Source organism: Mastigoproctus giganteus, chromosome 1 (genome assembly GCF_048544385.1).
Source record: "Mastigoproctus giganteus isolate SK-2022 chromosome 1, ASM4854438v1, whole genome shotgun sequence".
In the NCBI taxonomy this organism is placed as follows: Eukaryota; Metazoa; Arthropoda; class Arachnida; order Uropygi; family Thelyphonidae; genus Mastigoproctus; species Mastigoproctus giganteus.
The window spans coordinates 18177019-18194108 of record NC_143575.1 but is presented as its reverse complement, the minus strand read 5'-3'; the positions used below and the strand labels follow the sequence as shown (position 1 = coordinate 18194108).

General features: G+C 41.0%; 1 protein-coding gene across 1 annotated transcript in view; it reads right to left on the bottom strand.

Annotated features, from left to right (window-relative positions):
• The window catches only part of LOC150090598 (carbonic anhydrase-related protein 10-like), a 172573-nt gene extending 156506 nt beyond the window's left edge, over positions 1 to 16067 (bottom strand). The window contains exon 1 of the mRNA XM_090378976.1: positions 15743 to 16067. Within this exon, the coding sequence (XP_090235102.1) occupies positions 15743 to 15803 (61 nt within the window). The 5' untranslated portion in view covers positions 15804 to 16067. The remainder of the gene's footprint in view (positions 1 to 15742) is intronic.
• Between the last annotated feature and the right edge of the window lie 1023 nt (positions 16068 to 17090).

Here is a 17090-nt window from a genome sequence, read left to right as displayed (position 1 = left end):
ATTATTTTATGAGAGAAAATTCCTTTCTGATGTTCATGCAACTTTGTCTTTAACAATAGAAAGAGAATTGCTGGGCTGGAAAAAATTCTTCATACTGAGGAATGACTGTGAGTGAGGCTGAGCCATATGAAACTGTTTATCAGAAAGACTTTCGAGCCTAAAGGCAAGTAGGACATTTTGGACTCGGAAGAGACCAAAGATAGATTGGAGAAGTGCCAACGTATTGCCAATACATAAAGACAGTTGCAAGAGCGAAGTTGCTAACTACAGATCGGTTAGACTGACTCAAATGGTACGGAAAATATTAGAAGCAAATTTTAAGAGTGCAATCCAAGGACAAAGATTCTATTCTATTTATATAAGGAAACAAAGCATGGTTTTGTTAAGGAAAAATCATGTTTAGATAATCTAGTAAGCTATTTTAACACAGCTACTCATAAGCTGGATATAGGGAACAATTTCGATAGTTTATATGGATTTTAGCAATCCACTTGACTCAGTCCCTCATGAAAAGTCACTAAATAAGCTGAACATAGCTGGGACTACTACTACTCGAAAGATTCTAAGATGGATTGTAGGGTGGCTGCCAGGCAGGGAGTTGTGATTAATGGATATTCTTCAGATTGGTGTAACATCAGAAGCGAGAATCGGTTCTTGGATTACTGTTTCTGATTTTTGGGAACGATATCTTGACGAAGGTCTGATGTCAAAATTTACAGACAACCTAAAATATCGTGAGTCATTAATGATCAAAGCCAAGCAGCGCTCCTTCAGGATGATTTGAACAGGCTTCAACAATGGTCAGAAAAGTGGCAGCTAAGTTTTAATGCAGAAAAAAAAAATGTAAAGTCTTATACATATAGGGTACAGTAACTCCAAAATAACTTAAACTTTGGGGGGGGTAAATTACAAATAGTAGAGGGAAAAGAGATCTGAGAGGTAGAGTATGGGCAGATATGAAGTTTTGAGTAGTGTAAACAGGCTGCCAAAAAAGCCCATGGCGTCCTGTCGATAATTCATTCAACACTATATGGAGAGATAGGGAGGTTATAAACCCACTGTATAAGGAAACTGTAAGATGGCATTTAGAAAACTGTGTCCAAGTACAGAGACTTCATCTGAAAAACAAACAAAAAAAAGAAGGTTGTTGAAAGGATCAAAGACGGGAACTCCCATGGTGAGATCGGCAAAAAGGCGACTTCAATTATGTGCGCTACAAAGTGTGAAAAAGATGTGATTGGTGTTCATAAGGCTCTGAAGGAGTTAGTGAAATGAATGAAGGCGGCATTTTCTATATGGTTAATACCAGATTACACCATATTGCGAAAAGTGTCCGGGTTTTGGGACAAATGAAGCAAACCCTCCATCCATGTGTCAATAACAGGTACAACAGTAACTATGTTCATGCTAGAAGTAACCAGAGCAACGAATACCATAGATGGATCGAAGCGTTAAGCTTAGCGACTCTCAACGGATAGTCGCCAAACGTTATGTGCTGTTACAGCGGTGAAATGTTCGAGTAGATGACAGAAATTGAGGGAATAGACCAGATGGCTGTCGGAAGAGTCCCACATAAACCACTCAGTCCTCATCGAATATTAGTAAAAAAGGTAGGGCGCTGCCTGGCATTGCAAAATCATTGCAAAATCAGGGACTTGCGTTCTGTGGGTATATAAAGTGAACGTTGCTGCGAACCACATTCGCCACTGTCCATTATCCCATGACCACTAAAAGGACTGAACACTTTCTATGCTTTTTTATTGCAAAATCCTTTTCATGGTTGACAATCGATTGAGTTTCCACCTATCGATCATGAAATTTAATGTAATTATTAATTAATAAAATAGATTTTAATGTGAAAACATCTTTGGCATCACCTACATTATTAAACTGAAACAAAACCAATAGGTAACGAAAACGTGAAACGGAAATGACGCAAATTGCGTCACTTACACGTACGAATTACCATTAGGAAGTGACGTAATGCGTCATTTCCGTTTCAGGTTTTCGTCAAAGATGTTTTCACATAAAACATCCTTCGTACGTGCAGGGTATACACGCTTTTTTTTTTTTTCGGAGACTCCCTACATTTTGCACTTTTCGAAACTCAATTGGAAAATTTCTACTGAAAAAGTTAGCAAATATATGAAAAGCTGAAGTTGGAAACATCAAACATTAGCTTATATAAAACCATCTCCATTAAGGACTAACCCAACAAGCAAATAGACATCTCTATAAACCGAGTGAGATTCTTGGCCATCCAGTGCATTACGTTAATCATATTCAGCACTCTCCACTACTTCCATGATTATAATGGTCACGCTTTATAAGCTAGAACATACGCCATCAATGATCTATAACCATGTATTCAGCAAACCTTCTCGACATATGGATGCCAGAACTCAGATAGATTGGGGCCTCGTATCGGTTTATGTACAGCATAGCCCATGCGCAGTGAGAGAGAGAGAGAGAGAAGGTGCGTGTTTGCTCTTCCTGAAACCTTACTTAATCAACCTATTGGCAGACCTTCTGTTGCCTGGCATTTGTGATATACTACCCCGATGCCAGACGAGATTAGGCGAGTATCCGAACAGAGTGGATAGGGCCGGTTGAAATAGGCTTAAACTGGTGTGAAGGAATGGGTATCGCTAAGACAATAAACTGGGCTTTGGTATTACAGATTGAAGTAGTTCTCTACGTTATCTAATCCGTGTATTTATCAGCTTCCAAAAGGGAATATATTCCTCCCCAATATATCCCCCACCGGATTTAACACTTCCAGGTGGTCTGTTGATACGCTACACTTAAGTGGTATTTATCTTAATAGAGTTTACGTGCGTAGGCCAGTTCTTCGCCCTCATCGGTAGCACAGTTGGTAGAATCACAGTCCTCCCCCACCTTTTCACAACGTGGCTGAGTTAGTCGGTCTCAGGCGAGGATAGCACGGTTTTCCCTCCCGGAAACGAGTTTTTCGTCCAGAAAACAGAAAATCGACTACAGAACACACGCAATTTTTTTACAGACAGTAGACACTAATCAATATGGCCTTAGTCGCTGATGCTCCTAAAAATCCTACAACAACCTTATTTAGCGAGCCAGAAACATAACCTTATTTTCTAAAACTTTAATCTTGCCGATCCCTGAATATAACACATTTTTTTGCAAACTAAATGTATTATTATTAAATGTTTATTCCAGTGCAGTGACTGACAGCGATCCTGACGAAAGGGAAATCATTTTGTCAATCGAAAGAAATGATTAGATATTGGTATGCAAAGGATTTCTTCTTTGAATTTCAAATAGCATCTCAAGAAAGATGTTGCGATGTCAGGTACGACAAAACCCCGGATGAAGCATTGGAAAAGCACGCGCTTGCATCCGACGCTAACTACAGTATCACAAAGAGATAGAAGATCTATCAAGAAGGCGGACGACGCAACAATAGATGGCACTTCCCCGTTCGCAATGAGGTCCTTCTATCCCAGCCAGTGTGACGTCCTGGTTCATTTGCATCTGGCCAGCGTCTCGCTACAAAGGCAAACGCTGCGGGCCTGCGCTTGACGTAAGTGGGGACAGAAGAAATGGCTGTTATCAACTTGTTACTTTTAAAAGATGTTCGTAAAATGATTTCACTTAACGGCAGTTGAAAGATGATGGAAGTGTCGTACCATTGACAGAACGCTGGAGGGATTCCTCTTACTGGCGCAGTTACAGCAGGTTTCATTGCCTACTAGATCGACCGTTCTAATACGCTGCAGGACATCTACCCGCGTTCTATTTCGTGTTTTCTGTATCGTGGGGCGATGGAAGTCGATGATTTTTAGTAACTTTTCGCTCTTTTGGAGTACCGACGATTGACATTTAAAATGGACTTCGTCACAAAACCATCGAAGAGTGGTACGAATTCATATTCGATTTTTTCGGTTCCTGTGATTTATATTAATAAATAAAATAAAATGTTAATAAATCAATACTTTTGAATTCTACATTCGCTCTGTCCCAGTTCATCTTTTTCTCATTCGTGAGCGTTTGTTGGGTAAATACGGGTATTTGTTTATCATGGATTATAAACAAAGAGAGAGCTTTCCGAAAAGCAATCTTACATTATATGGTACATCTCGATAAAAACAAAATAAGTCTTCTTTAGATAAGTACCAAGACTTGGGATGCACATAAGACCATTTAATAGGGTTAGAACGGCTGTGTTTCCATGTACATTGATTTTTAGGTTCAATAAATCTACCAATTTCAATCCGACCCCAACTGAGATGTCCATTGCATCAGTGGTATAATATAAACATGATTTACATCACGAGAACCATATTTGGTCGAATGGATGCAATCAGCAGACCTACGCCCAGGATCTCCCAAAAATAGTCACTAACCCTGCGGGTTACTGGAGCGGATCATGAGTTGCTTGAAGGTCAATTAAGTTCCTGTACTGCTTCGTCAAAGTAAGATTCTTTGAAGAAAGATTTATCCACTTAGCAAACATCAAGTTCACCTTTGGAAAAAGCAATCCAGAGGAGGATAGACGAAGGAAACAATCATTTGTCAGTATCTGGATAGCTGGTAGAAATGGTGGTTGTGATCCGTGTGTCCTCTGGTAGATCGAAGTTAGTTTTCAGATGAAAATAAAATCTCAGAGGAAAATTGCGCGTCTGGAGAATAACGATGTGTATAAGCCCGTGAGGAGTCGTACTTCGCCATGTTGAAAGCAAAGGAATTTTCTGGATTGCAGTCAGTTCGAAAAGACGTGCTCAAGGAATATGGCCGTCAATGATACGCTTATGGGGCAATATAAATCCTAGGAGTTATATTATAAATAGAGGTATTATAAACCGATTGACTCATATAAACACTCTCTCATCAATGTCCGTATACTCGGTAGCCAGCCATTCTACGGACAGGACAGTATCTCTTCTATTTTTGTTAAGACACTCAGTTCAACTCATTGATCGAGCCAAGCAACTTCGAGCAGTGCTGACGTCCTACAACGTGCTCCTCCAATATCTGTAATATTTCAGTGCCACAGTAACCCTATGGCTTAAGTTTAATACCTTCCGACGCGGATTTAAGTCACCAATCCAGATCTTTAAGTGATTCCGGACAGAAGATACAAGGTAAAAAGATATTTATGATTTTAATATTAGCTATATCAAAAGCCAACAGTGCTCTACGTGCCTTTTGTGTCCCGTCCCTTAATCATTAGCTTCTCTCAAGGTCGTCCGTGCGAGCTTCCCCTCACTGCGTGGGCTGTTTGTTTTGAAGCTGAAAGAACCCCCACTCTTCGTCCTTGGGAGTCCCGACCTAACAGAGTGAATTCCTTACTAGAATTATCAACCATTCACTAACTAACAGCCCTATTCGGCAACATGAAAAAAGTGGCAAAGCGCCTATCGGGCATAAACACCACAGTGATCCCACAATGCAACCACCGCGACATACCCGAAAGTAAGGGTAAGGCCGCCCAAGAAAACAAATCTTCCGATAGCCACGATTTTTCAAGGGCATCTCCCCGCAAGAGCGAAGTCTCGGAATGCACAATCAATCGTATGAAACACACGAGAATGAGTCGCAAACTCAAATCTGTCCGCAGCGAAACCAAATCAAAACGCAAGATTGCAATAACCCCCCAACTTCTGAAAGAAAACAACTTGGATTGTAGTAGTCAAACCAAAAATATTAAAGCAGCACCGACAGCGAACAGCAGAACGTCAGCCACACCCAAACTACCCAGCTTAATGACGATACGGAAAGAAATAACACTGCTAAAAACTCATGTAGCAAAGAAGGAAAAAGAATTCGCGGGACAGATTTTGAAGGTGCAGGAGGATGATTCGAAAAGAAAAACAATAGCAATCGAGGAAGCATCTACAAAATTGTGTGAAGTCCTCGGGACAATCGCTCGCACCCTTCAGGAAATAAGTGCTGAACGGTGTCTTTGCACTAATGACCGCTGCATAGTCACAAAACGGGATGCAGCCACGCAAACGACACCCCTTGAGTCTGCCGAACTGCTTACACAAAAAGAAAAGATGCACAATAAGAATCCCTTTAGGGTGGCTAAAGAAAATGAAAGCGCCCTTGAAACTCTTCTAATGAAATCAGATTACTGCAAGTTCCTTAAATCACTTGAGAATCGGGATCAGAAGAAGAAAAGCGACAAACGTCCGCAGGAAGTAAACAAAACCACCGGTGTAGTGAACCACACTAATAAGTTAACTCTGTTTCACGAAAGAAATGATCATATTGTACCACACGACAGACATGACCAAGCTACTGAACCGAGAATCGCTGACCAGAGATGTGTTTCGAGAAGCAAGAGCCCCGCCCCATTTTCTCCCCCACTAGAAGGCAACCAAAGAATTCCAACAACATTAGTCAACAAGCGATTATCAAAGACTCACCCTAGTAAACAGACGCTCGCAGAGAAATATGACATCTCTGTCGCTTTGCCCAGAACCAAGATATTTGTCTCCCGGTTTGGACCCTCAACAAGCCCCGATTCCATAAAGAGAATGTTTCTTGTGGAACACAATGTCCGCATCGAAGTAAAACAGCTTAAAACTAGGCAAAATGGCTACGCCTCATTTCTAGTAAGATGTTCACCCACTGCCTACGAAAAAGTTCTGGATCCCGACTTCTGGCCTCCAGGCATACTTATCAGACCTTTCTCGGACGAAAAAAGGCCATCCCCTCAGCAATCCCTGCTTACTCGTCCTCTACAATAGCAATCATCTATTCCAAAAAACCTCCATACATGCCACACAATCAGGGTCTTCTCGCAAAATGTGCGCAGCATTGTTAACAAATTGGCCCCTCTGCAATCTCTCCTCCTGCTCGACGAATATGATTTCATCTGTATCCAGGAAACTTGGCTTAACCATGGAAGACAACTCACCCACTTGGCCACTCCTCACCATTACAAAAATGTTTGCAACGGCAGGGACCTCAAACGTGGAGGTGGCGTCTCCATCATTTACAAAGACATCCATCACCTTGTGTGTGCACAACTCAGCGACTCCCCTGCATTTGAAGCCATTTCTGCAATTTTTACAGTTAAAGAAGTGAGAACTCAAGTTGTAGCGGTATATTTACCTCCTGACCATAATCCCGACACAAGGGATGAGCTAACTACCTGGATTATAACCCACCTCAAGCCTCACATGCTCACCTTTGTTTTAGGAGATTTCAACATGCCTTCCCCAAGACACGAAGCTGCTTTGAAGGACGTCGTACGCTCCTTCTCATCTCTAGGCCTTAGACTAACCCATACGCAACCTACAAGACGACATCAAAACCTAGACCTCTTATTTCATAACCTTGACCATCTTACTCTCACAACGCCGATTTTTAAGTTTGCATCAGATCACCTCCCAATTTCCTTTGATAGTGAATGTCTATGTTCTCCCCGACAACTTGAACAGCATGACCATAAAGAATCCCAACTCAAGATCTTCTCATTAAAATATATGCAACCTCAAATCATCCTACAAAGACTAAAAGCTACAGACTGGAAAAAAATTGCTGCTAGCCATCCTGATCAAACGCTTACCAATTTAGCAAACTTGTTAAAAGACATCGCCTGTGAAGGGGCCTCCAAATCTGTACGCCTGTCTCCCAGGACCAAGAACTGGTTTACCAGCGACGCAAAACTCGCCTTCATCATGAAACAGAAACTATACAGGAAATGGCAAAAAACACGGGATCTAGCCGACTACCAACTCTATAAAAAACATCGGGCACGCTTCCTACGCATTCGGAGGAAGGCGCAGAATGACTGGATTGCACACAGAATGAAACTTGGGAAAAGAATCTTCACCAACAAGAATCAACAGTCCCCCATGTCCACTGACACCTTCCTTGCATGGGCTAACTCGCTCGCAACTAAGCCCCTATCTGCCCCAAACCCCTTTATTCGGGTTAATCCACCAGCTAACCAGACATCACTGGATAAAATAGCCATCACAAAGGAACGCCTTACTGAGGTCATCAACAGTCTTCCCAACAAGTCTACCACTGGCCCGGATGGATTCCCTATTTTCATGGTTAAACTGTGCAGTGTATATATCATTGATCTCTTGCTTGATGCATTCAATTCCGTCCTCGTAACAGGAGTTTACCCTGCTATCTGGAACACATATTATGTTTCTCCAGTTCCAAAAAAGTCTAACCCAAAATTGCCTAATGACTACAGACCAATTTCTGTAGGATGCACTTTTCTCAAAATCTTGGAAAGAGCCATACTTCCTGCTCTCATCCATCACATGTTCGGCCACAAACCTCCATACCTCCATAGTGTACTACCTGGACGTTCCACGATCACCAACCTCTTGGACACACTGTTCAGAATTGAAAGTACCTTAAGCAACAAAGAGCAACTGGATATTGTGTTTCTCGACATTAAGGCGGCCTTTGACAATCTGTCCACCCATGCATTATGTACCATACTGTGCAACTATTTCAAAATCTCTGGCAACATCTTAGTTCTCCTTAGGAAACTCCTTCAGTCCAGGATCCTATGGATCAGAAATCAAAACCATAATCACCACATTCTCTGCTCCAGAGGGCTCCCCCAAGGGGGCGTTCTCTCTGCCGCCCTCTTCGCCGCATCTTTAGAACCCTTCCTATCAAACCGTACTAATTTTACCACCTACGCAGATGATATTAAGTTCTTCGTCATCACAAAATGCCCCCAGTCTCTCCAGTCTATTACTGTGAGCTCCAACCGACAGCTACATGAACTGGAAAACTACCTTCATGCGATTGGGCTCTCCATTAATAAAGAGAAAACTGCACAACTCTCTATCACTAAGAAGAAAAATACCAACGAGGTGGACATCATTATTGCGAATTCTCCAGTTAAAAAAGTCACCCAACATAAAGATTTGGGTATCATCTGGGACAAAGACCTCACCTTCTTGCCTCACTTTAATGCCACTCGAACGAAAACATATTCGGCTTTATGGGCAGTAAAACAAGAGATCTCCAACTTCCATAACCCGGACCTTATCATCAAATACATTCTTCGTTGTATTTTCCCAATTCCATTATATGCCTCGACTATATGGTCCTCAGCACCCTCATCATACCAAGTCAGGTTCCTCTCCCTGGAATTCTGGATCTTGAAATGGCTAAATAGGGTTGCTGGGCTAACACCTACAATCTCAAAATCTGTTCTGGTCACCAATCTTAATACGCTTCCTTGGAGGTATCACATCATCTCTAGGAACCTTCTTACCCTCTCTCAGCTTCTATCCGGAAAACTGAAGTCACCCGATATTTGGGATATCATCGCCAGACCGTCCGACAGTAGAAGATGCCAGTCCAACACCTCCCATACAGGTCGAAGCTGCGTAGCATGTCCTCCTTGGACAACATGTTTCCACACAACTCCTTCCAAATATTTAACAGATTAGCCATAGACGCTGAGAAACTTTGCAAGGACAGAACCTACAGATCTTCCATTCTTGCAGACATGTATGCCTTAGTCAAGCTCTAGGTGGACTCTCTGTGATACCGCAATATCCACGCTTCGACGTATCCGGATGCACTTTTATTTGTTGTAACTTTATGTTTTTGTACTTGTTGTAACTTTATGTTTTTGTATTTCTTATAACTTTATGTTTTTGTATCTTCACCAGTGGCTGTTTAAGGCCGTATATTGTATCTGGCTCTGTATGCAATGCATATGTCTGTATTTTATGACTAACTCATGTCCTCTAGCTGCATAGCTGTAAAAGGACAGTTCTTCGGAAATAAATTGATATTAATAATAATAATAATTTTTCATCAACCTAAGGAAGCAAATCGATGCTCATAACTATAGACCAATCGCCATCTTCAATACAATTCCGTGACTCCTTACACTCCTCTGCAATTCTTTGGAACTGGCTCTTTTATATTCCACCATAACACATCTCCAACACCCATGAAGCCAAGCCAGACATGTACGCATCACATTTGAGAGAAAAAGATTCTACAATCGGCCTGACTGTTCCAGAATCATGATTTGAATCACATCCACCAACTTAGGGACGATTTTCAGTCCATCCATTTCTCCTATATTACTACTATCCATCTGCGTGTTTTTTAAAAGATAGTAAATCTGTACACGGATCGCATCGACATCTTGTGTGTTCTCTAACAAAAGTCGATTTGAACTCCATCGTGTGTCGTGCGTGTTATTCTACGCCTTCTTTCTTTTAGTGTGGTGCGTGTGTGTGTGAGAGTGGTATTTTCTCTGCGAGAAAGTCGAGGGTTGTCGAGTTCTTCAACCATCACCCATTCGTCCCATTTAAAAGGTATGCAAGGCCCAGTGGTCTTCTTACATGGCGTTAATACCCGCAAGTCTTCTCCACATCAGCAAGTCGATAGCTGAACTTTATCTATAAACACTTCTGACTCTCGCACCCACTCTGACCTTTCTTCTCCTCACTTCTCCGCTTGGCTCTTCATCGTTATCGAACTGATCGACCAGAAGTGGTAGTGGTGCCCTCTACCGAGAAAACCACCAATTACATCGTTGTTTGCCCAATCCAGAACGACATATATGCTAGAGTAGAAGAGGATCTTTATTGCTAATGAAAGTTTGTCCAGTGAAAGTATTCGCATGGACCGCATCTTAATACTCATCTTTTGCTGATGGTCATAATCAGAAAAATTTCTCCTTCGTTTTATCAATAACAAAGCACAAGTAATAAATCCTAACTCATATGTATGCTAATTCCATTTACCATTAACATGAAATATGGCGACTTCAAACTTCGATTTGCCATTAAAAATGGTACGACAAAGAAAGTGTAAATAATATAAATCATGAAAATTATAACAAAAACATAATAGCTTTTTCATTCATGATCTGGTTTTTTGTTTAGAATTTGTGGCAAAGAAACTGAGGACCATGTGGCGTCAATAAATTAATGTCTTTAAATAGTATGTATGCAATTATCGATTTGTTCGTTGTTGTTACTGGATGAAAAACCAGAGTTTCCGAGTGAGGTGGGCCCTGATGCCTTTCCCCGAGGCTCAATAAATTGGCCAAGGTGACAGAAGTGCATAAAGAAAGAAACAGATACAAAAAGACAGACAACAAAAAAAAAAAAAAAAAAGAAACGAGACTGAGCGATTAGACCATATTGCGCCGTATATATCGTCTGCAAATTTCGTGTGTTTTGCGGTCGATTTGATGTTTTCTGGACGAAAATCCCGAATTTACTGGAGATAAAAAAACATGCTATTGTTATCAGAGACTGACCAACTCAGCCACTTGTGAAAAAGACCCATCAAAATGTCTCATCTCGCGTCATTGACGGGTCTTTTCCACCCGGGAAGGACGGTGATTATACCAACTGTGCCAACAACGAGAGAGAGAGAGAGAGAGAGAATGAAGGGCACAGATTAAGAGTTGTTATAGTAGGGTGTTTTAGGAACATCAGAGACTAAGGTCGTATTGCTCCATGTATATTGTCTGTCTGTAAATTGCATGCGTTCTGAAGTCGATTTTCTGTTTGCTGGACGAAAAACCCAAGTTTCCGGGAGAAAAAACCATGGTACCCACCCCGAGATCGACTAACTTAGCCACGTTGTGAAAAAGACCCATAAAAATTCCTCACGTCATCGACGGGACTCGATCTCAGATCTTTTCCACTAGTGCGAGAAGGACAGCGATCCTGCCAACTGTGCTACCCACGAGGGACCGACTAAGATAGAGAGAGAGAGAGAAAATTGGTGTTATGGATATTAGAGACAAAAGGGGACTCAATTCTTTCCTATGTAGTATGACAAAGTACAGCATAATCCAGAATAAAGTAGACTGAAAGGTGATTACGCGTATCTCAGTACGCATGCGCTTGACTTGAGTTGCCATTTTATAAAATAGAACTATAGCTTCTGTACAGTCCCGAATCCAATCACTTTGCACGATGAATCACCCTTTACGTCATCAGAGGAAAGGTTAAACTACATAGAACCATAAGCTTTATATAAACTGTAAATATGCAAATAAGATTGGACGTTATCCTAGTGATCCGTAGCTGGTAATAATCCGGACTAATGTAGGAAATCTCTCAGGAGGCATTTTAATTTATGAAATGCCCCCCTTGCCGACAGGCTGTACAGGGGCGAAACCTCGTGGAACTGCTTGCTAAAAAATGTTCACTAGAACCTCATCAGTCGGGCCCAGGGTGAAAAATCGTTATTATTCATCCTGTTTAATCAAAATTTTAAAATAGACAAAGTACGAACTCATCAATTGCCAGACGATAAGAAGGAAGGGACTGGATCGGGCCTACTTTTAGAATGTAATTCGCTACAGTGGACATCGCCTGAGTGGCCAGTTTATTATATTTGCAACGCAATGGACAATAGCACCCGCTTTAGCCTCACAATAGCCGGAACAAGGATAATGCAAATCCGTGAATCCTTGCTGGAACTTGCTTGTTTCACCCATCCCACCAGATGTTAAATCGGATAGAGATTTTCACGGTTGAGAAGGCTAATGAAGTAAGGTAAAGTCCTTCTCATGCTTCTGGAACCATTTTGCAGCTTTGTTGTATGCGCCTGGTCAGTAATAAAGTTCAAGTAGACTGCGACAGAAGACTGGTACCAGAAGACCTAACGTATGCATATTTTCTGGATATTGAACCATTTCCGGTATAGAGTTTTGCGTGACCACCTCAGTAACGCGGTAATGTCCGTGATACTTGCACTGACACTTCTAGGACTGATGAAGAGGTCGATTGCTTGTATGCTTGGGGAGGAGGGGTTACCGAGCGGAAAAGATCCATGTTCGAATCCCGTAAATGACGAAAGAAATTTATGGTTTTTTGAGTGTTCAATGAGCGTCCCCTCTCATAGAAAGAGGGAATTCACTGCAAATAAAAGCAATTAGATTTTTATTCAAACTATCCACTTCCACAACACCAGATAGAAATTTGTTCCAACAATTGGGAGTGTACCTAATAAACTGGCCACTCAGTGCATATAAACAATGATTACCATTATAAAATTCGCAGTTTGTATTTATTACAAATTGCAGAGAAATATTTACAAAGGCTGTGCATTAACTTTCACCGCACGAGATTAATTTAAAAAGCAGTAATAATGCTAAGACGCTGAAATTTTAATGGTGAACTTTATCTTCGATCTTTTGCCACTGTGGCTTGCAAATCGAGGTGAAAATCTTAATGAGCCAATAATATGGACGCAGATCTGCAGCAGAGCCTTCCCCAAGCTCATTCGCAGAGCTTAACACAGATTTATTAAAGTATTTCCGTCACCGCCGATTATTGTTTCAAGTTGGTGATAGCGAAGCGAACTTCAAACGCGTCGAATTTAAGTGCGCACCACACAACTTCGGGATTCTTTGCTGCTCCGAAGCGCAGACGACAATGCAGATGTGTCAAAGAGTAGCTAAAGTGATTACGCGTTATTCCCAAGGCGATATTACGTGATTTACATGTAAATAGCAAATTAATAATTGATTTTACCTGAACCAAAAGTCTCACGAAGTTCTCTGTCGTTCTAAAATTATTCTGATGTGTAACTACTCCCACAGCGCGCTGTTTATGAAGGAATATCCCCCAAACAGCCCCTTATCGTTATCCAGAAGCATGATTTCCGCTCGATAATAATGATGATTTTGAAGGTAATCTGTTATATTCCTTTTTGCAGAATTTCTATCGGTTGGTTGTGTGAATAGTTATCGCTTGGCTTGAAATCTATCATCGTCTGCTAACGTAATTGTACGCAATTAGCTGCTAAGATTTCAGAATTAGCAACAATGTAGAATGAGCTATGGTAGATTACAATGTCACGTGCAAAACTTGTCAGTTTCATATGAAGCCGGTGGTCTCGTGCGAGCGTTCAGACAGCTGTTACGCAACAATAAACATTAACAATATTCGATTTCCCTTTTTGTGGCTGCCCTTTGGAAAAAAGGATCAAAAGGTTCAAATTCCATGATGGTCTCAAAAGAAAGCAGTTTTGCCTTAGGATTTCCCTTTTCCAAAATAGGCAAACCCAGCCTTTGAACACACGAAACACAGACATAACCCCATATGGATCTTCTTTCGAGAATGCAACGAACATGGTGTGCATAAGTATTTAAATTGTTTTCTCGGTTGTATTCCAATGCAATCAGAGAAATAGTGATGGATTCTGTCACTCTGTTTCTTCTGATGACAGATGCGTGCGTTTCTAGGTAACGTAGCCTACTACGCAAGCGAGACACCGTACACAAAGAGAGAACTGTCATTTTTCTCCCCCTTTGTTATGATAAAGTTTGCTATCAGTTGTGTGTGCCAAGATGTCCATCCAAGCCACCTGGTCCACCGACCGTACCGATAAACGAACTAGCATGGGATGATAAGCAGCACGCGGTTCCATGGGAGGACATCGCCAGAGGTACACAAGATAGCGGGAATAACCACCGGTCCGTAATGATCGAAAGAACAAACAACAGCATCAGCTCCAAAGAGGGCTAAAATAAATAGCTTCAGGGGAAGGGGAGAGACAAATAAAGAAGAAAAACAAACGTCCTGATGGTGGCTGGTATCGGAACCTGAATAAATAAAACCACAGACATTCCTCCTACAAGATGTTTACCTAAAGGGAAGCCGAAGCAAACGATGTGGAAAATGATATATTGAATATAAATGATGGAATCCGAAAGGACAATGCGTGGTACTTAGAATGAGGGATGTTGCAAAAGATGATGAGGAAATATTGATAACTGCAAACGATTCGTCCATAAAATTATATTTCTGAAAGCAATGCAAGAAATAACTGATTTGTTTATCTGTGCATCTCTCCAAACGACATGCAGATTTCTTTCACGTGCCTCACAACAATTGAAAAATTGTGCACGAGTCAAATTAGGTTTGCACGCGCTGCATTAAAGTAGTTGTCAGTTTCATAAACTCCAAAGTAGTCGTTTGGTAATAGCCATGTAACGAACAATTACGCAACAATAGGAACAATTAGTGCGCAGAAGAATTCTTGTGTATCTGCTACTGCTTGTTCCTAGGAGTCCAATTAAAGTACTTTATTGGCTTTCTAAGGTCTTATGTTTAAATTAGGATTGGTTTCTTATCTGCGAGGGGGGAAATCTGGTCGTAAAAAGCCCTCTTTACAAGAGCAAAGGGATGTCCCACCTTAAATATATTCTAATCTACGTAATGTAATGTAATGGGCGTCTGGTTTAACTGTTGTGTGTCCTTGTGACGATAAAGGTCACCTGTGTTTATTTATAGAAAACTCGCCGCACAAAAGTCTTTCTGAGTTAATTAACTTATTCCGCTTAGCAGACGAAAAAATAATCCTTTACAGATATCACACTTTGGAGTGTCGTCTGCAAAATGGTTTGCCATCAATGCGTCTCTTCTAAGTATCTTTTAAATAGTGAGTAAATAATACTCGAAGGATAAATTCGCTCTAACTTTATTATTGGATGATTAAATAGGGATGAAAAATGTATGGCGGTTGTATCAGAACCGAATTATAATAATAAAGAATATTTGATGGAGCTAAGAATTATATTTAAAATAATTGCATTGATCTGGAATTCTCCCGTTCATTTCTTATTGTTTTATATCTGTTGGCTCGCTGCCATATGGTGTTTGAATTATACAGTACTATCTGAAGAAAGTTAACACGTTATTCCTCGAAACGTTTTTCGCTAAATAGGTTAGAAAAGTTGCGGAAAAAAATGGCTTTTGTTAAGATGAATGAAACTTACCTTTTGCATTCAGCTGGAGCAGCATGAGCAAAGGGGCAAGTGAGGGCAGGAGGGGCGTCATGAGAAACCGGCCGGGCACTGGCCTGTAACTGTTCAGAACAGCTACACTTTTGCGGATTCCTATTTAATAAAGGGCAACCACACAAAGTGAAGATACTTTTGGCGAATTTTCCTGGTAAACCCAAATGGAGATATTAGTTCGTTCGGGGGTGTAGGACAACACACGAGGGGTTGTGTACTGCAACATCTTTAATTATCAGTATCCCGAAGTAATATCCAAGTCTTTGCATTGTGATCATTTAAAGAAGGGTCCAATTTTTTTTTTAATTATCTCGCTATGAAAAAAAAAAATTTGAAACAAAAAAAGAGAAACAGACGACTTAGAACTTTCTCCTAGGTCAAGAGCGACCGAAAACTCCACGCGTCATTCATCCTTTCCTACTCACTGAACTCAAACCTGAAGACAGCGGCAGACCAACGTTGGAGTGCGCGCATTGCCAGCGTTCGCATGAGCCTATCGCTCGCGTCGCACACCGGGCAAAATAGATGAACAGCCCACATGGCAGAGGAGCCAAGGTTTAGCTGGTAGCAAAGCAGCAAAGCAGGAGCAGCGACAGTAGGCGAACGTAGCGCCACCTGGAAATTTTCTTAATTGCTAGAAATAAATCGATAAGCTGTAGCGATGTCAGTTGCTCCCTGTAGGGCGTATATGAATATAGGAATGTGTCTTGGCATGGCTAAACATACGATCCTCATTTCCTTAAGGAATTGGGTCTTAGTGTCCCTTCAAAGAACTCTTAGTAAGTTCCGATGGTCGGCCAATTACGAGCAAGGATTTTTTCTCTTTTTATTTGTAGCGGATGTTATTGGTATTCCTCGTTCTTTGAAATGAAGATGTTTATGTGCAGGTTTCGGGGAGAGGAATCCGCAAAAATTCTCCAAGATTTCAGTTTCCATCTTTAAAAAGATAATCTGAATCTGTATTCTTCAAATCGGACATAGTTCTCTTTTATTATTATTTTTGTCCCTTTCGTAATATGAAAAGTAAAAAAATCAGATCTGATGAAGATCTTAAAATATTAATTCGGAACGTTTAAATGGAATTTAAAAAAAATGCTAATAGGTAAGATTTGTCTACAGACCACCTTGAGATTGCCTAGCAAACCTGGTTGGAAAATTCCCGGGTTCGAATACTTGCTAATGGCGCGATTCGAACACAGGCATTTAGTCAGGATTCGAATCTTGCTGAGTTAGTCGGTCTTAGGCAAGAGTTGTCTTCGTCATAAAACAGGCAAATCGAGCATATAATACACGCAATTAAGTGCTTTTACACTTAACACACAAATTA